At 44.4% G+C, this 17,172-nt stretch overlaps 3 protein-coding genes and 1 non-coding gene across 9 annotated transcripts in view; 2 read left to right on the top strand and 2 right to left on the bottom strand.

Annotated features, from left to right (window-relative positions):
• Neur (E3 ubiquitin-protein ligase neur) overlaps positions 1 to 10,241 on the top strand; it is a 113,783-nt gene extending 103,542 nt beyond the window's left edge. For all 5 annotated transcript variants that reach the window (XM_076821224.1, XM_076821225.1, XM_076821221.1 and 2 more), the window contains 2 exons: positions 3,105 to 3,673; positions 4,101 to 10,241. In XM_076821224.1, the coding sequence (XP_076677339.1) occupies positions 3,105 to 3,673; positions 4,101 to 5,208 (1,677 nt within the window). In that variant the 3' untranslated portion in view covers positions 5,209 to 10,241. The remainder of the gene's footprint in view (positions 1 to 3,104; positions 3,674 to 4,100) is intronic.
• Positions 10,242 to 11,362: 1,121 nt separating this feature from the next.
• LOC143373745 (tubulin alpha-1 chain) lies at positions 11,363 to 14,142 on the bottom strand. The gene is made up of 4 exons (XM_076821266.1): positions 13,929 to 14,142; positions 12,655 to 13,484; positions 11,823 to 11,986; positions 11,363 to 11,588 (listed from the first exon to the last, which is right to left on the bottom strand). Exons 1-4 carry the CDS (start codon positions 14,101 to 14,103, stop codon positions 11,459 to 11,461), a joined length of 1,299 nt encoding a protein of 432 aa, XP_076677381.1. The 5' UTR covers positions 14,104 to 14,142; the 3' UTR covers positions 11,363 to 11,458.
• Positions 14,143 to 15,301: 1,159 nt separating this feature from the next.
• On the top strand, positions 15,302 to 15,383 carry Trnas-gcu (transfer RNA serine (anticodon GCU)). Its single transcript has one exon. It is a non-coding gene; the product is annotated as a tRNA-Ser (tRNA).
• A 371-nt stretch (positions 15,384 to 15,754) lies between these two features.
• Positions 15,755 to 17,172, bottom strand: part of Ics (ras suppressor protein 1) — a 139,857-nt gene continuing 138,439 nt past the window's right edge. For both annotated transcript variants that reach the window (XM_076821254.1, XM_076821253.1), the window contains 2 exons: positions 17,002 to 17,134; positions 15,755 to 16,139 (listed from right to left, as the gene is read on the bottom strand). In XM_076821254.1, coding sequence (XP_076677369.1) covers positions 16,055 to 16,139; positions 17,002 to 17,134 — 218 coding nt within the window. In that variant the 3' untranslated portion in view covers positions 15,755 to 16,054. The remainder of the gene's footprint in view (positions 16,140 to 17,001; positions 17,135 to 17,172) is intronic.

The following is a 17,172-nucleotide window of genomic DNA, read 5'->3' as shown; positions in this document are numbered from 1 at the left end:
TCGGCCTGTGCTAGATTAGGCGCGAGGATAATTGGCCTCTTCGGTTTGCCTGGGTGCTTTGAGAGGCTCGGTGTTTGAGCTGGTGCGTTGGTAGGTTGATTAGCCGACGTGTTTGCGGGTGAAGGTGGATTGTTCTGGGCGGCTGGCGCTCGGCTTTGGTGCTTTCTGTCGCTGAGCTTTGTCGCCTGTTGGGAGTGTAGGTGATACGGAGTATTTAGGAATTCGGGGGTCGGTATTGGAAGCTCGTAGGAATTTCGAGAGTTTTGGGATTCACAGAGAGATCAATGGAATTGTGGATTTTTAAAAACAGGGTTTTATTTATAAATTTGTAAAATTCGAAGTCCGGTTTTATAGCGGTAGTAGAATTATTATGTGGAAATTAATTAATTATTTAATTTAAATCGTTAACATTTTTACTTGAAATCGCCTCGGACACGAGCATATTTTAGTAGGTGACAGTTTACTGTAAAACTAAGCTTCATCAGTTCATATTTTCTGAAGAAAAGTACCAAATGGAATAAAGATTTATAATTCATATTTTCTACGGATTTGGTATTTTAATTTTGTTTTATTTATTTGGTTTTGTATAGAGTATATTTTATTTTGTTATATTTTTGTAATTCCATGAATATTAAGGAAACTGAAAATTTGTAAAATAAGTACAAATATTTATTTATTGTTTTAATTTTTTTTTTGTGAAAATTCGAAAACCGGTTTTTTAGAATGTCAGTTTTTGTATAAAACCTAGTGGAATTGTTTTCAATATTTGAGGATTGATCTCTGGGTCTTCTAGAATTTGGGAGTTAAGAAATATTTGGAGATTTATTGGTGGGTCTTTGCTAAGAATTTGTGGGGTAGGAGAAGATGGGACGTGAAGATGATATCTGCAGGAAATTAATAGTACACAAATTGTTTTAGTAGGTTTCTTTATTTTCATGTTTAACAAAGTGAGAAAGTATGAGATAGTAGTTTGAAAAAGTATATGCACATTGTAATAAAGTTACGTGGGTTTACTACTCTTCAGGATGAACAGTCTCTTTTACCGCACAGCGGAATGTAAGTTCCAAGGCTGCTACTATTTCTTACTTCATTGCATCGTCGACACTACTTAGTAATTAGAAAAGCATGTATTACTTTCAACAGTATTAGAAAGACATTTAAAATTGTAATTGATAACATCAATCTACTTAGTTCTGAAGTTCCATATCTTGCCTTTTATACGTTATCAAATCAACCATTAAAAAATTGGAATATTAATTTATTAATACTCCCTTCGTCTCGTCCAAAGCTCTGTTTTAAAATCACTAAAGATACACACTTTCCTCATTGATTTCACATTACTGTTTTTCCCTCGAAAGGTCCTTAAATCAGATCATTCGTATGAAATCAGCTCGTCGAAAAATACAAAGCCATCGGTGAAGGCTTTCCGTCCTAGGAAAAGGAACATCGTTCGACGTGAACTCAATATTTCGCAACTATTCCCCCTCTGTTAACTATCGTCTTTAGGATTTTCGTCACGTCCAGTCTTGTGACATAACGTCGCCGAACTTGGTAGCGAAAAAGAGCCTTTTCTTCCACATCGACCCGGCGAAATCTGCGACGGTATCTTCGAATTAAAAATCGCACACGGTTGAGGTAAAAGTGTGCTCTGAATAAAATCAGCAAGGTGCAATTGACCCTATTACTTTCATGCTGCGATAATAATATTCGCAGCGCTGGTTTCAATACCGTGGCCATTTCTCGAAACAGGGAATCTCGATTAAGATAGCACTGATTTGCGAGGGACGTTTATCGGTGAGATGCAACTCGTGCTTCGTGGATGTGACAAGAAACGTGGGTGCAGCGATGCACTTTCAAAGATCCGCCCGATTATTTGCGGCTGCTCGACGAAAGGCTCGAAAAGGGTTCCTATGCGCTTTTGAGGAGTATGAAGATTGATTTAATTCCACGTCGTCGGCGTGGAATCGACACCCATAGACGCCCGGTGTTAAATTATGCAACGCTGCGATCAATATTCGCGTGACGCCGCTGACAGTGTCTCACAGGTGTCGTGATCATTCCAAATTCATGTTCGCCCATTGAGTCTCCTCTTTCGTCGTGATCTTGAATAATTGTCAAACAGGTGGACCTGAAATTTTCGTGAAAAAATCTGGCGTGAGCCAGTGTTCCTCGTGGATTCGTGGCGTTCATTGAGCTTTCTTAATTGAGGAATATAATAAATTTCAAGATTACAGTATTAGGGATAGAAATGTTTGTCAAGTGTTTGATGTTCATTATTGTTTAATTTATGGTGCTTCAAGGATACAGAAAGAGTAGTGTGGAGTCGTGTTGTGCAACTGGGTTTTCCTAGTAGAAGAAGAAATCGTATTCGTAATGTAAGAGGTACATCATTCCATCACAGGGACCGAAATTTTTTAATTGTGGTTCCAGGAATATTGTCCCTGTGTGTTTCTTTCAAGTGAGAGAAAAATGAAAGAAGTAATTTAAATGGAGTTCTGGGAATACAAGGTCAATGTGTTCAGGTAGCTCGGGCCCTCATTAAAAGGATCCTCATAGTCAATTTGTAGGCTTACGAGGGAAACCTACTTGGCTTGTCTTTCTTGATATATCGACTTCTAATAGTATGCTAGAAACTTCTAAAGAATTCCCTATTTTTTTATGTATTCTCTGTCTAACCCGTATAATGCCTGCCAGAAAGCTGGCCCTCTAGTTAATTATGAAACATGAAGTCACAAAAGAGAACATAAAAAGTAACTTTCTCGTACTTGAAAGCCTTAAATTAACCTATATTCTCCACTCGAGGATCACAACAATTGCAATAGTACTCAAACAAGTCTCCAAATCTCCCTCAAATTCCACAACGACTCCTCAGTACCTTACCACGAGAAAGACACATAAATCTCAACTATTTTTTTCCATCTAATACCCCACAGAGAACCTAACACAATAATCGTGCAGGGAACAATCTCCTAAAGTTCCCATCCCCAACTCTACCACATCATTCTACTCAAACGACACATAATCAAATACTGAATTACAGCGAGAAAGCCAAAAATCATTGCAATATACACCTCCACTAACAAATCCCCCGTCTGTGCTTTCAGGTGTGCGTGAAATTCCTGGAGATCTCGGACAATTGGAGCGGTGTGATACGGTTCGGTTTCACGAGCAACGATCCGATCAACCTGATGAACGGCCTGCCAAGGTACGCCTGCCCCGACCTGACGAACAAGCCCGGCTACTGGGCGAAGGCCCTCGCCGAGAGGTTCGCCGAAAGGGACACGGTGCTGTTCTACTACGTCACGTCGGCCGGCGACGTTCACTTCGGGGTGAACGGGGAGGAGAGGGGCCTGTTCTTCAGCGGGGTGGAGACCCGCAGCCCTCTGTGGGCTATCATCGACGTGTACGGTAACAGCACGGCGATCGAGTTCGTCGATCCCAACAGGCAACACTTCAACAACATCAGGAGAGGCGCTGAGCACAGCAACGAGGACAATGCACAGCACAGCAGGCACTCGGCCATGGACGACGCCAGCAACGCAGGCAGAGACGTCGAGAGGATCATCGTGCCGACCATGCAGAGCATGTCGATCCATCACGAGCCCGACGTCGAGCTGCCCGGCCTCAGGTTTCAGCCTGCCGGTGTCATCTTCACGCCGTTACCCTTCCACCCGTGAGTACCCCAGATACTGTAATCCTTGTGTCTCGTTACCTTAAATGCGGGCTAATCGAGCCTGGCATTACCTCGGCTGGGATTGAGCAGTTGAGGCTGCAGATTGTCCCGGGCGCTTGAACATGGTGGACATGGATTCTTCTTTTGCTGATACGTAGCATCATTACCTGGACAGTACAACTCCCAAAATATGTAATCGTTGCCGCCTTATAAAGCGTTCAGATTTGAAGCGCTTGAATACTTTGAGTGCCCAATCTCTTAAAGTCTAAAGTCTATATAGAACTTAACCTGCGCTCTTGACTCCCAGCACTCAAACACTCCACTGCCATTACCCAGCGCTGCCTCCTTACTCACCTTCCACCTGCTGTACGTGGGTGGTTTCGCAGCAAACAGCTTGATAACCGTTTCCTGGTTTCTTCCGTTGCAGGACCCGAGGCAAGAACATCCGTTTCAGCAATCAGCAGTGCGTGGCGACGCGCACAGACACGGAATTTTGTCACGGGTACGCGTTCACGGGTCGACCGTTGCTCCTCGGCGAGCGACTGGTGGTGCAGATCCTCGCCACGGAGCCGATGTACGTCGGCGCCCTTGCCCTGGGCCTGACCTCCTGCGACCCGGCTCGGCTTACCGCGGGGGATCTGCCGAGCGACAGTGACCTCCTCTTAGATCGTCCTGAGTACTGGGTGGTCTCGAAGGATGTTGCTTCTAGCCCTCAGCCCGGGGACGAGATAGCCTTCACAGTGACCCACTTCGGCGAGGTGCAGATGAGCAAGAACGGCGGCCCGCCGAACGTGGTGATGCACGTCGACCAGAGTCTGCAGCTGTGGGCGTTCGTGGACGTGTACGGCAGCACCCAGCGTGTCAGGATGCTAGCTAGTAGGCCAACGTCACCGCCGCGACAACGACAGAGCAACGCGTCGCCAGCTACCATCGTTCAGCAGCAGCAGCAGCAGCAACAACAACAGCAACACTCGAACCATAGTAACGCCGCCACGGAACTCTCCAGATTCTCTGAGATGGTTCAGTTCAAGCCAGCTGTCGGCGGTGGCACCGTCCTCGTGGTGAATCTACCGCCACAGACGGGTTATCCGACGCCCCCATCGTCCACCCCTCAGCCCACCTACACGTCCGCGGGGAACAGAAATCCTCACGTGCACCTTCCAGCGGCCGCCGCAGCGTCAGCGTCGCACCCGAGCTCGTCCAGACAATCCTCGCCGCCGTTGACCGGCACCATGGCCAGCACAGGCTCCTCCACTTACGTGGAGCCAGTCAACTATCAGAGCCTCGACGGCACTCTCTCGTCACAGACGTCCTCCCACCTGCAGCAGTGGAGCGAGGGACTCCAGCCGACGCCCGGCCAACCCAGCGAGTGCTCCATTTGCTACGAGAGAAGCATCGACAGCGTCCTCTACATGTGCGGGCACGTGTGCATGTGTTACCCATGCGCCATACAGCAGTGGTGCGGCAAGGGCGGCGGTCACTGCCCGCTCTGTAGGGCGCCTATCAGGGACGTGATCCGTATTTACAGATCCTGAACGGCGGCAATCCGCGGAAGGAACAGTTCCAAGGGCTGACGTGGTCTCCTGGTTCGTTGACTCGTCCCCCTCTGCGAACAGGCGAACGCGTGCTCTCTACTTGTGGCCAGTGTTCCGAGCACGTCGTCGACTGGTTCTCCCTTACTCTCGTTGTTCTCGTCTCCGAGGGAGTCGCGCCCAGGACATGCACGGTATCCAGAGCGGTGGCGCGCTCAACTTATTCGTCACTGCCTGGCTCTGCTTGCCCGCTCAAACCGGGCGGGCAGCTCGTCGATCGTTCATTGAGAATCGTCGAGCGGAGGCCGACGACGGTCGGGAACCCTATCTCAGGATTATTGGCGATAACGAAGGAGGCACTTTGGAAAGCAGAGTCCACTGGCTCTCATCAATTAGGACGTTGATGAAGGGAAGGAGACGGCGAGGGTGCATCCACAGCGAGTTCACTGCCACCGTGTGCCGACGCGATCGCAAGACGAGAACACGAGACACCTCCCCCTGTTAGACTCAACGATAGCCCTGGGCCATCGGCGATTCGCTGTCCCCGAGTCCCGACGTCGGGTGAACTATATCGCACAGTGTCGCTGGGCAAAAAGACAGTTTTCGTTCCCTTCGGACCCAGCGGCCAGAGAACGGGAGAGGAGTGACCAGAGAACGAGCGTATGAGTGCGAGAGAGAGAGAGAGAAAACTAGAGAGAAACAGGGTGTGTGTGAGAGGGAAAGAAAAAGAGAAAAAAGGTAACATTGATCTTAGATATTTTCACAATCGACATTATATATTATTACTGCTACCATCGCCAATTACTATTACCGTTACTATCATTACCCTTACTACCGCTACTATTCTCAGCCTTTAGTTATTATTATTTTTATTACTATTAATATTATTAGTAACATTATTAATTAGTACGGTTCTACATCATAGTGGTCATTACATTATTATTATTATTCTTATTCTTATCGAGGGTAGACATCTCTACGGCGAGTACGCTCGCTATAATTATTTTTATCGATACGGACACGCGGCTCGGTCCCGGCGCCGCACAGCCGTCAGGATCGACCGTTGTAAATCGTGACAACCTTAATTTAATACAAACCCCTCGTGTGATTACGTAGTGCGAATATGTTTTGCGTGTTATGACCAGGCGCCCAGAAGTGAAACCGGGCGCGTAGATTAGACACTTCGATTTTTCGCTTAAACCCTTTACTCGGTTCGTCTGTTCTCCGCCCCTTCTTCGTTCGCGCGCCCCCTCGCTTCCTACCGATCGTGGCCAGGAGCGACCGCGCGCCCGATACGGTGCAGCATCGAGACGATACGCGTCCATACCCGGCCGGGGGCGGACCGTAGACGCGTGCCCTTCTCGTATCTTACTTTCTCGACAATAACGCTTGGATATAAACTAACGATAACGTATGGTGTAAGCGAAAGATGCGCGGAGAGCCCCGCAGTCAGCCCACCCACTTAAAACCGTACAACGTAGAACGACTACGCTTTAATCGTACGTATTACCAAAGAAAACGAACGCGACCGTTCTCCCACCCGTTCTGCGTACATTTCTACAACAGAAGGAAAAGAAAAGAGCTCGCGCACTATCTTCACGCAGCCAGCCCAGCCTTAAGGACGATGATGGTTTTTTGATATGCGTTTAGTCGTAGCGTTATCAAGTTTTTCACCGAGTCCGCGCGCCCCCTGGACCTCACCGTTGTCCAACTGGCATCGAGAGAGGGCAGAGGCTCGCCAACGAGCGACTGCAACGTGTCAGATAATAAACTTAGCGAAAGGCACTTGGAAATTAACGCCAGTTCGTTCCGATCCATCTTCGAAGCGGCCTAAAGAGACGCTGTATATATATATCTTTAACCGCAGACCTCCATGCTGTATTCCTAACTGTATCGACGACAAGAGTACAAGCGAAGTTACTATATTAGGTTGCGTAGACGCTCGTAGGAAAGGCGACAAAGGGTTCTAGAGGCTTTTATCAGTGTTGACGACTAAAAAGAAATTATTTGAGGAGCTCGGCAGCCAAACGGCGCGAGCACTGCGACATTCGATGCCACTGGGATGCCCAGGACACTCCGAGCTAGGCGTAGCTTCTGGGGATCCGAAAGCTCGATCCTACCTGGTCCATCCACTGCTTGGCACCTGGGCTCCTCACTTGTTATGGACTAAAAGCGATTTATAAAATCTACCAGCGTTTTGCGTGGCCGCTTCACCGATGTCTCTACACCTTCGATACACGATCCACCTGTTGACTGGAGAAAACGAGGTGACTCGTTGAAAATTAACCCTGTGTGGAATGAAACGGGTCACCTCGCCGTGAAAAGTCGCCTCCATTCTTGCCCGAAAGGAGTAATCGTCTTGAAGATAATTCGGTTGGTTGATGAGCCAGTTAACAGGATTAGCGTTGCAGTCTGCTTAGGCCGCTGTCCCTCGACAATCGAAGACGACGGGCCGTGGAACGACCCTGGCGATATCTCGTTCCACGGCCCGCTCGATCGCGAGGATCCTCCCCCACGTATGAGATCACTTTATATTCGTACAGCAGCGAGACGTGCCAAGGGCGGCGGCGTTCCTCCCCTCACTGCCCCTCGGGCGCGTTGTTCATCCTACGACGATCGGGCGGACGAGAGGCGAGCTTCCTCGAGGCCGTGCCTTAATTAAACATTGTCGACGCGTCTCTCTGTGATCGTCGTCGTCGCGACAGTTTGCTCGTCGCCGAGCTCCTTTCCCATTCGATCGACGGGGATCATCCTGGCCAGAAGTTCGTCTCCTGAAACATGTCCCTGCGCCTTGCTGCCTCGCCCGGAGGCGCTAGAGTTTAAACGTAGGGCGGGAACGTGTCAGCGAGCAACAGTGGTCCGCGAAGTTGTGCGAGAATTGCAATGTAGAGGAGTGGCCTGGTAGCTTTCAGGCAAATTAGTTTCGGTAATAGGAGGAGATATGTGTGAAATCGGGACTCAAATGTGGGTGATGAGTACTAGAATTCTTAGAACGTTAAGGTTGAAATTTTCGTTTCGTTGAGCTGTGGATTTAAGCGTTACGCGTATGAGTTGTCTCGCAGGAGTTTTGTTAAAATTTAAGCGACCTTCCAGGGGGAATTGGAGTGACGATGGTTACATTTAAGTAGTTCGAGTCAATATTTAAGAGGACCAGAGTCTGGGTCCTGTAAAAGGTGCTTTCCTTCTCGTAATTGTTTTTCTGAACTTTTATCGCGACACTCATCATCTTCCACGCGTAGTCTCCCCTATTACGCCATAAATGTACTCTTACAAAATCTTCACCGTTCTCTCGTTAACAAATGGTATCAACTTAGAACTGAAAAGACACCCAAAGTCTCTTCGGTTGCACAAAGAAGCAACCCAAACCTTTTTACAAATTAATTCAATTATATTAAAAAAAAAATTGCATAGAATCACACAAATGGAATCTTAAAGCGTTGTCGAAACCCGATCGAAGTTGCTCGTTCACTGTTTCCCGCGAAAGGTCCTCAGAATCCGACGATAAGAGAATCTTTAGCGAAGCGTCGAGCAGATCTTCTCCTTCGCTGGAGAGAGACAGTGGAATTGCAAAGTATGACAATGAAAGTGAAAGAGAGAGAGAGAGATAGAGAGAGCGAGAGCGAGAGCGAGAGAGAGAGAGAGAGAGCCATATTGCAGAACATCCCCTAGAAGGAACGAGAATTGGGGTGGTGGTATTCCTAAGCCGTTGACAGAGTTATACGCGAGAGCGAAGCGACAGTGTGAAGAAGAAAAGATGGTCCTTCTCGAGATATAAAACGGATGCGCAATAAAGCAGTAGTGAAAATCTCTAGTCCAGCGTGCGGCAGCTTTAACTGGCCTGCCAATCGAAAAAAAAAGAAAAAGAAGCGACGAGATACGAGGAAGAGAGAAAGAGAGTGGCGGTTCGAGAAAGAGAGAGAGAGATAGAGAAGATAAGAGAGGAGGCGATCTTAACGAAGAAAGCGAATGACTCGAGCGTGAGAGGGAGAGATAGTGAATAATAGAGCGAGAGTGAGAGAGTGAGAGATAGAAGAGATGAAATTTTATAAAATATACAAAGTTTTAACGAAAGGATGGAAATTTGCAAATTATCGCGCGTGCCCAGCCGCGGCGAGCTCTTTTTATTAGATTATTACGCTACTAACGATAGAATTTATTGTAACGTCGCGCGTTCGGCGTCGATGAGAGGTGTCGCAGCGAGATTTCCGCGACGATCGATCTCCCCCCCCCGTCCCTCCCTCCGATTAATTTCCACGAAGAGAAAACAGGAACGGTTCGATCGAACGTATTCTTTTTTTCGTTTGGAAGAGGCGCTGCTAAGAAACGTTAGGACGCATCCGGATTGAACGATGCTCCTAACGATGCACAGACGCTCTCGTTGATGTCAAGCCGGGTCATTGTCGTCGTCGTCGTCGTCGTCGTCGTTGTGTCAGCATTATCGTTGTGTATCGATGTGTATACCCCCCGATCGATCAGTGTTTTTACGTTCGTCGTTATCGCTGTTCTTCCCTCCCAACCCCCCCCCCACACTGTTTTGTACGCGACCCTTTGCGAATTTCGACGAACTTGATCAGCGAGCGTGCGTTGGCAGCCACAGACTACGAGATTTCCTGTTTTTTTTTTTTTATTGGCGGACGAGGAATCTTCCAGGTTCTCCGGACAGGTTTTCTTTTTCATTTATTTATCCTACCTTTTTTTCTTGTTTTGCTAATTGCTCGACGTGGCACGCACAGTACGCGCGCGAGTGGTTTGGAGATGGTGGGTTAATTGAATGGAGCAGCGTGTGCGCCGCTCGTCTTTTCTCCGTGTCGTTGAGTTTCCGAGTGTGCTGTCCAGTTGCGTCGCGAGTAAAAAGATGCGTTGTCCCTCCCATGCCCAGCCCCTCTTGCAAAGACGAAAGATTGTCTCTATGCGCGATAAGAGTTCTCACCGTGAACCTAACTTGTAAAGATGCCGATACAAATTTATATATATGTAATATAATTCGCCCAGCCGCGTGCTGTTCTACACAATAAAAAGCCTGTAATATCTGCGAACGTCGACACGTGTTTGGAGTTTGCCCGCCTTTCTCTCCTGCGTACCTGAATCCCTGCTGATGGAACTGAATCTGCTGAGGTGATGGTTTTGCCAAATTGCAAGTAATAAACTGAGGATTATTAGGATTGCTCGCCTGAACAGGTGAGGTAGGTGATGAAGGATTTATCAGTGATGAGATTTGAATAGAAGAATAGAAGAATTGAATAGAAGAATAGAAGAATTGTATAGAAGAATTAAAGAAAGGAATAGAAGAATTAAAGAAAGGAATAGGGAAATAAACGAATGGGATAGAAGAATAAAAGAATAGAATAGAAAAGTAGACCAATTCGAAGAAACTGATAGAAGAATATTTAATTAAAGTTGAATACTCGGATATCTGCTGATGTAGAATTCCAGCTATATACCTAATAACGCAATTGAAGACCATTAAACTAGTCTAACAGATCAGGACACGTAGCTCGAATCATTTAGGATTTGTGAATCGAAGCTAATTAATCCATCAAGCCCGTCCCATTATAGTTAAGTGGTTATAATAATATTATCACGGGGTGACAATTATCCTATAATTTAAATTACTAGTAAATTGCGTAGAATTGCCTTTGTTCTAAAAAATCCCCTTAATTGTCGAAAATATCGTCTCTTTAAACAATTTTTACCATTCGCGAGAGGATATTACAATAAGAAATTTAAACAGTTTGTAAAGTATTTATTGAAGATTCTTAAGTACAAACAAATACTTTAAATGAATAAAGATCTTCAACAGATACTTTACAAACTGTCTAAATCTCTTATCTTGAAATCCTCCTATTTAGTTTCGTATTCCGAATAAAAGATTGCATATTTACGGTGCGCCAACGGCTTTATACCAAAACAGAAAGCACCGGTTCCTTCAGTACCGAAGTTAAACTGTCTTGGGCACGATTGATGCTCGGATAAGTAATCATCCAAGCACCCTCGTGTGCTGTTAGCAAACCCGTGGTTCGTCCACGTAAGAATCTACACTCCGTGCAATTTAAATACAAAGAAAAAGTTTTATTCTCACAATTAAAAAATGCCCAGGGCTATACATTACAAAATAAATAATCACTAAAACAATGTACAGGACAAGTACAAACAAAATTAACGAAAACAATGTGTAAATTTGTACAAAATGGATGATTCGCCCGTCCTCCTGAGTCGATCCAGTGACAAAACGTCAGAGAAAAAGTTTGCGTCTTTAATTTTCATCTTCACCCTCGCCAGCGTCTGTCGAGTCCATGCCGACTTCCTCGTAGTCCTTTTCTAAGGCTGCCAAATCTTCTCTGGCCTCGTTGAATTCACTTTGGTCCATGCTTTCTTGGACGTACCTATGCAACAATTTCTTTCTATTTACCTTATTCCGCAATAGTAATTTCTTTTGAATAAAAATTCGTCGATTTGCGATGTAGAAAGAATACTTCTGCTGCTCCTCTGTAGGAAATTGAATTTGACGAGAAGGAACACAGTATTCTACGGGGCAAGGTTCTTTGAAATTTGTGAAGAATGAAGGAAATAATAATTTAGGTTCGTTTATCCAGTAGCGATCGGTTTAGCAACTGTACCAGTGAACAAACGCGCGTTTCCCGAACATCAGGTCGAACTTCCTGTTCAACCTTGTCCACGCTTCCGCGATTGCAGTCGTGTTTGCGAGCATCGCCATAGCTCGTTGCACTTTAGCCAGGTCACCGCCTGGCACCACTGTTGGTGGCTGGTAATTGATACCCACCTGAGAATCAAATTAGTGTTTCATCTATAAATACGCACTGCTAACCCAATGACGATTACTAACATCATTATGGAGTCGCCCCTGTGACTTAATTACTTCAAAAGCTGGCGAAATTTCAGATTCCCAGAACATTCGAGTTAATTAACCCTCTTAGAACTGGCCAAACTATCCAAAGACTAATTTCAAATAATCTGCCAGCAAAGCAACTAAATTCTCAGCGCAATTGAGATACTTAAATAAACATGTTCGGGGTGCAGAATCGGAGCACCCTGTTTCAAACAAAATAATTCACCCCCCTCGCCAAAGTTACTCGTCGAACTTCATAAACGCGACTAAAAGCAATAAAAAAGTCAATTCCGAAGAAAAGAAAACAGAGAAGGTGTATCAAGCTGAGTTGGGCGTTAACTAAATAAGAAATTATTTAAATAACGGATCGAATAAAAGTTAATTTTATTCACTCGACGCATAAAATTGTTTTTTATTTATTCGTCGAGGGTTTCAACTTGAGCGTCGAAAGTTTTAACTTTATTCGACATCGATGAAAAATGTATTCCACTCTGACGTTAACTTTGTTCGACACGTGACGAATAATTTCTTTAACTTTTATTCGCCATTGGAAATTTTTATTTAACTAACAATCTTGCCCATCTCTGGTGTAAAAAATGTACCTTGAACCCAGTGGGACACCAATCGACGAACTGTATCGCCCTCTTCGTCTTAATCGTCGCGATGGAGGCGTTCACGTCTTTGGGGACGACGTCACCCCTGTACAACAAGCAGCATGCCATGTACTTCCCCTTCTGTGGATTGCATTTGACCATTTGCATAGCTGGCTCGAAGCAGGACGACGTTAGCTCCATCACCGTCAGCTGCTCGTGATATGCCTTCTCGATGGAGACGATAGGCGCGTACGTGGCCAAGGGGAAATGGATCCTCGGGTATGGGACAAGGTTCGTTTGGAACTCCGTCAGATCGACGTTCAGCGCTCCGTCGAACCTTAACGAGGCAGTAATCGAGGAGACTATCTGACCGATGAGCCGGTTCAAGTTCGTGTAAGTCGGCCTCTCGATGTCCAAGTTCCTCCTGCAGATGTCGTAGATCGCCTCGTTGTCCACGAGAAACGCGCAGTCCGAGTGCTCGAGGGTCGTGTGCGTCGTCAGGATCGCGTTGTAGGGCTCCACTACCGCTGTGGATATTTGTGGCGAGGGGTAGATGGCGAATTCCAGCTTGGCCTTCTTCCCGTAGTCCATGGATAGACGCTCCATCAGCAGACTCGTGAACCCTGAACCAGTACCGCCGCCGAACGCGTGGAAGATTAGGAAGCCTTGCAGACCGCAGCACATGTCCGCGATCTTGCGAATCCTGTCCAGCACCAGGTCGATTATCTCCTTTCCTAGCGTGTAGTGGCCCCTGGCGTAATTATTCGCGGCGTCCTCCTTGCCGGAGATGAGCTGCTCGGGGTGGAAGAGCTGGTGGTAGGTCCCTGTTCGCACTTCGTCTGCAGCGGGGGTGGAGTTAGTCGGTTAGGAATTGATGTTAAGTTGGGGGTGATTGGAAAGTATATTTGGTAGGTTTGAGAAAATGTGTTTGTTGATTTATTAGGGGATGAGTGGGGGTGGGAATGTTGAAGGGTGGTTTAGGTGGAGACAGAAATATTCTTAGCTCAGTTGATTAGACGTTCGAATATAAAATTGCCCCGTATTAGAAGATTGTGTTAAAGTCGTTTAAATATTAATTACACTGGCGGAAATGTTTAACTGATTGGTAAATAATAAAACGCGTGTGTTATAGCTATAGCAATTATTGTAATTTAGAATGACGAAAATGTTAGGTCTGCATATCAAACTCGAATAGGAATTACAAAGCTACTGATAAATTTAGAAACGCGGTGCCTGGAATTCAGTTGTCGCGGATATGGCATTTTAATATCATTAAATATTACCTATGACTGTGGGTTCGAGATCCAAAAATACCGCTCGCGGAACATATTTTCCACCCCCCGTTTCACTGAAGAAAGTCTGGAAACCCTCGTCGTTAGCGCAGCTCTGGGGTGGGAGCATGCCGTCGGGTTGTATGCCATGTTCTAAGCAATACAATTCCCAACAAGCGTTGCCCATTTGGACGCCACCTTGGCCAATGTGGACTGACAGTACTTCACGCTAATTAATCAAATAAAAATTTGTTTAAATCGAATCCTAATTCAGCTTAAATAATTATTCACTAGTAATACTTCAAACATATAAGGGTCAAAGGGGACATTTCTTTGATAGCCTTGCTATCACGGTTGAAAAGGGGTCGTTGATTAAATTCGTGCAAATGTGTATTTAGTTAAAGTCTTCTTGGATTTGCAATTGTAAGAGTATAGAAAAGACAGAAGTCCGATTACCATTTTGGCGATTCCTTAGAAATTCGATGGAAGTGAGGATGAGATGAAAAAATCACGTTATCAGGATGAACGGCCGAATGCAACTGAATAAACGAGACATCCTGTTGAGGAATTTTGTTTTCGTTGCTGGGGAACAATCGCAATTATAATAAAATGTATAACACTGGTGTCTCAAATGCATTTCTATATTTGGTATCATATTTTAAAAAGAGACTAAACAATGGGGATGCAGTTTTATAGATGGTGAAGGCCAGGGTTATTTAATATTCGATTAGGAGTTCGAGTAAATAGTAAAAAACGGTATAATAAGCAGCAAAATAAGAAAAGGGATTTTATTGAAAGATTTTACGCTGATCTGGCGTTTAAACTATACTATGCATTTCTTTAAAAAAGATAATTTATATCTATATTTGTAAAAAGGTAATTTATATTATGAATTATTTATACTAATGCATTTTTGCAAATTGAAACGATTCGATTTCTGGGCCGTGTTTAAATAAACTCAGGTAGATGATACAAGAATATATAATTTATTTTTTTAATAATTTATAAATACATGTGTTCAATTTAAACGTTCACATTACATATACGTTCGAGTACATAAAATAATGGGCATTATTCAAACAATATACAAATGTGTATTTTATCAAACAGATACATTCAATTACTCGACGCGATAAATTCGATATACAATTATTAGATCATGTAGAATATCGTGTTAAAATATTAACAATTAATATTATTATTTTTCCTTAAATTTCTAAACGAGTTCTGTTAGTTTGAATTTATTTGGGCTTAAAACGAAGCATTTTTTTACAAGTTTCGTGGTTTTTTATAAGTTTTTAGTACCGTTATTTGGAAAAATTCTGTTTTTGCCGTTAAGGGTGTTCACCCCTGTTCCAAGGACAGTTTTCCAGATTCTACACACCGACGAGGTGGCCGAGAGGTTAAGGCGTTGGACTGCTAATCCAATGTGCTCTGCACGCGTGGGTTCGAATCCCATCCTCGTCGACTAATTTTTTACTTTTTTTAAATCGCACAATGCAATTTAGTAACTTAACTTCATCCACGCAACGTCCACACTTGAATAATTATTAAAAGGTGCCCATAATAAATCAAAATCGTTAAAAGTGCATGGCAATAGGAAACATAAATTTTACAAACGAAAATTAGTAGCGTTGTTCCCTAAGCATTATTAATTATTATTTCCAACCAAGTACCTGCTAAAACAATAAAATGTAACACGTGCTGCTATATTAAAGATAAAAGAATTAACGGTAACTTAAAATGAGAGATGGCTGCAATAAAAATCGATATCATACTCGAAAGGTATCAAGGGTGTTTTTATTAAAATCTCTTTCTGAGTAAACGGTAACCGTTGCTCCATTCAAAAGTATAATTTATTACACAAATTATTTGCTACGCAGACATAAAAATATTGGAAGTACATTTAACAGATTCAGATAATACAATATATTACACGGTTGTAATGCATAACTTACTTATAAATGCATTTTAAAAATAGACTTCTGTATTAGTCGTATATTAGCTAAGGCACCATATTCATTGCAGGTATAATTACGGCACGAGGTTACTGGCAGTGAGTGCATTAATACAGGTCACGTTACGAGTTAGTTTCGGAATAATCTTTCGAGCGTTAATTACGTCATTTTGTTACATTTTCAACGCATGCGGGATACTTTCTTACTCTTGTCGTTCTCAATTGGCGGTGGTGGACCTTTGGCGTTTTGGTGTCGATTATATACACTGAAAAGAAATTAACATTCTCATGATGCTATAGCAGTTTCATTCAACAATACGTTTTAGAATAATCGAACGAATGATCGCCCCCACATTGACAAAATCCAAGTACTGAGGAATTGCAACTGAAGATTGCCATTTCCATAAATCAGAACGAATTTTGTCGATGTGGGGAGGCAAATGAGCATTCGCACCATAAAGCCTAGTTTACATTAGTCAAGTAGTGAACTGAACCCAGTGCTCGGCTCAATAGTCAACTCGCTCTCGATTTTTGTGTAGGTATTTACACGATGCTAGTTTAGTATGACAGTAGAAGAAATGGCGTTTCAGCCGCGTCACTGTCCTACGACTGCGGTTGGGGAGGGCGAGTGGACGAGCTACTATGTTGTCCGCTCTACCACTCGACTCGGTTAAAGGTAGGCTCTCACTACGCCTCGCCTCGCAACTTCTTTTCGCACTCACATAAAGGCTCGCGTAACCTCGATTTTTCCGTACCTGAAGTTATCTGAGCTTACCTCGGTTCATGTATTTGGTCAGTTGCTCAGAGAGTTGGTCTCCCCCATCTTTCCCCAGTACACTGCCCCGTGGTGCTTAACTTCGGTGATCTAACGAGAACCGGTGTTTTCCATCACGGCTACGGCCGCTGGTCCTCTCTACTGTACCGTTTACTTGACTAATGTAAACTAGGCTTAAAGTCCGTCGCGCATTACGTCGAAGCGCGGCGGTACGAAGAGCAAAGTTTATAAACAATTGATGACCGAAACGCAGCGACAATTAATAAATTATTAATTTCTTTGATTCGCGTCGCCTCGCTTCGCCGAAATGCGCGAAGACCTTAAAAAATATAAGGAAAATCTTTAACGCTCACTATTTATATGTTTCCGATCGAATGTAATCCATTACGTGAGATATGCCCACTTGCAATTGATCGCCGATCGGCGTTACCCATGGGTTGAACTCCATCCTAAACACTGCTTTGTTACTCACTAAATCCAGATTCCCTGTAAGACAATCGTCACCTAAGTATCTTCTAAACTAA

The sequence above is a fragment of the Andrena cerasifolii genome, chromosome 10, assembly GCF_050908995.1.
Source record: "Andrena cerasifolii isolate SP2316 chromosome 10, iyAndCera1_principal, whole genome shotgun sequence".
Classification (NCBI taxonomy): Eukaryota; Metazoa; Arthropoda; class Insecta; order Hymenoptera; family Andrenidae; genus Andrena; species Andrena cerasifolii.
This window is presented reverse-complemented; position numbering and strand designations above follow the sequence as displayed.